Source organism: Nestor notabilis, unplaced genomic scaffold (assembly GCF_000696875.1).
Source record: "Nestor notabilis isolate BGI_N333 unplaced genomic scaffold, ASM69687v1 scaffold26051, whole genome shotgun sequence".
In the NCBI taxonomy this organism is placed as follows: domain Eukaryota; kingdom Metazoa; phylum Chordata; class Aves; order Psittaciformes; family Psittacidae; genus Nestor; species Nestor notabilis.
The window spans coordinates 18,529-21,046 of record NW_009916449.1 but is presented as its reverse complement, the minus strand read 5'-3'; the positions used below and the strand labels follow the sequence as shown (position 1 = coordinate 21,046).

General features: G+C 55.1%; 1 protein-coding gene across 1 annotated transcript; it reads left to right on the top strand.

Annotated features, from left to right (window-relative positions):
- Positions 1–85: 85 nt before the first annotated feature.
- CLDN19 (claudin 19) lies at positions 86–1,142 on the top strand (the record flags this gene model as incomplete). Its single annotated transcript, XM_010024594.1, has 3 exons — positions 86–274; positions 487–574; positions 986–1,142. Coding segments are annotated over 3 exons (434 nt in total), but the record flags the coding sequence as incomplete, so codon positions are not given.
- Positions 1,143–2,518: the final 1,376 nt, after the last annotated feature.

The window sequence follows — 2,518 nt, the reverse complement described above, 5'->3', positions numbered from 1 at the left end:
GGGTTAAGGACAGGTTCATCCCCGGTGTGGGACGAGGTGACCTTGCTTTGGAGACCGGCTGGGGCCCAAAGCACACACCGGTGAGGGCTTTTCTTCCCGCCCCTTGCAGTTCACATCCAGACCTCCCGGGCTCTCATGGTGATTTCTCTCCTCTTGGGCTTCTTTGGCATCATTGTGAGCGTGGTGGGCATGAAATGCACCAAGGTTGGTGAAGAGGATCCCGTAACCAAGAGCCGCATCGCTGTTGCTGGAGGTGTCCTCTTCATCCTCTCTGGTAAGGCAGCTCCAGCCTTGGCACCTCCCTGATGCAGAACACCTCAAATGCCTTTTAGAAGCTGTTTGATGGAGGAAGGGGAGAGGTTTGGCGATGGGCTGGTGTTGCTGATGTTCAGTGTTGAAGTTGTCCCTGCTCTCTGCAGGGGGCTTGGACTAGGAGACCTTTAAAGGTCCCTTCTGATCCAAACCATTCCATGATCCTATGTCCAGGTCTGTGCACGTTGGCTGCCGTGTCCTTGTACGCAACACGGGTGACCTACGAGTTCTTCAGAGAGAGCAGTGTCCCCATGAACGCCAGGTGAGAGCCCAGCTTGGGGATGCTCCTTATCTGAATTCCATCTTGTCCCTACACTTCCCATGGAATCTTCCTGTGCCATCTGGTCATAGGCAGATGTGCCACTTGGGGTGGGACCTGTGCCACCCCACAGCTGCCGTGGTGCAGGAGACGTCCCCAGTGCTAAAGCTTTGGTTGGTACCACTGACTTTGTGCTGGGACAGAGCAAGAGCGCTCACGTGGAGTTTTAGCCCAAGGGAGGATTAAAGCACGGGGAAACCTAGTAGCTGGGCCCATCCAATGTGAAAGGATGGGGATGGTCAGAGAGAAGACCCAGCATCTGCCTTGATGTCACCCAAAGCCTCGTCAGGGCTTTGAGCATCCTTGTGCCCATCACCTGCAGCTCTGCCACGCTCCCCCTCTCTCTCGCTGCAGGTACGAGTTCGGCTCAGCTCTGTTCATCGGCTGGGGGGCCACCGGCCTCACCGTGCTGGGGGGCTCCCTCCTGTGCTGCTCCTGCCCCCCCAAGGAGCGGCGAGGACAGCGCTGCTACCGGCAGTCACAGCCTTCCACAGCGCGGGAGTACGTCTGACCCCTCACCCTCCCTCCCAAAGCCAGGCGAGACCGCGGCGCTCCCACCCCGCTGATCCCTGGATGCTCCAGGAGACCTTTCTCCTCCCCATCTTCCAGGTTTCAGCATGTTTCATAGACTCCCAGCCTGGTTTGTGCTGGAAGGGACCTTAAAGCTCATCCAGTTCCAACCCCTGCCACGGGCAGGGACACCTTCCACTAGAGCAGGTTGCTCCAAGCCCCTGTGTCCAACCTGGCCTTGAACACTGCCAGGGATGGGGCAGCCACTTCTCATCAACCACTTGCAGCTTCATCCTCTAAAATAGGGCACAGGCTCCCCCCGAGGGCTGTCTGTCACCCCCAGCACCCGGGGGGGGGGCGGGCTGTGAGTGACTGGACCATGTCCATCTGTCACACGGGTGCAGCAGCGATGTGGCCATGCCGGTGCTGCGGGGGTGATGCCATGACCCCCCCACCCTTCCCCTGCATCCCATTTTCAGGAGCAAGCAAGGAGTGAAGCCGGAGCTTGGTTTTTCTGGGATGAAGCTGCTGTCTATGTCCACCAGATCAGCCCAAGCTGGGGCTTGAGCATCCCATGCCCCAGCAGAGGGATACTTTCGGGGTGCAAAGCGTTGCCCTGCCTCATCGCTACCCAAAACCAGCATTTCCTGTAACTATTATTAATTCTTGACTGAAGCCTGGTTGCTGGTGCTCCAGCAGAGCTCTGCCAGCTAAAACCTGTCCTGGGCTTATTGCTCACCAGGCACAAGTATGTGGCCTTGTTAAGAAGAAGAAGAAATGGTGTTGGGCAAATTAAAGCAGGCAAAAAGGGTGCTTTGAACACAAAGCAGTGGTTTGTTTCCCGTTCCGCTGCCCAGCGCGGCCGTTTCGGGTGGCAGATGGACAGAGCCTGGATTTTGATGCCTCCCCGCTGCGTCCAAATCCCTCTTCCCCTGACAGGATCCCCTGGAGCAGGCGGTGAAGCCTCCAAACGCCGACGTGCCAATTGCCTCCTTGTACCTCGTCTGACCGCTACTAACTGCTCTGCAAGCGCCGCAGCTCCAATTCCATCCGTAAATCCCCCCGCATCCCCCTGTGCCTCCGTCCCTCCACGTATTGCATGTGCTGTGCCAGCTAACCTGCAGGGAAAACAGTGGAAGGGATCCAAAGAGCCTGATCATCTGGTTTTTAATTATCACTTTATTTTTTAATCCCCATTAGCTGAAGTAGCTGATTTGTTGGATTTTATTTGACTCTGATTTTGGTTTGCTCTGTTTTATTCCATTTTATTCTAATTTTTTGTTTTGCTCTATTTTATTCTCTTTTGGGAGGTGGGTTTTGTTCTATTTTATTCCGTTTTACTCTGGTTTATTCCATTTTACTGTCTTTTATTTTATT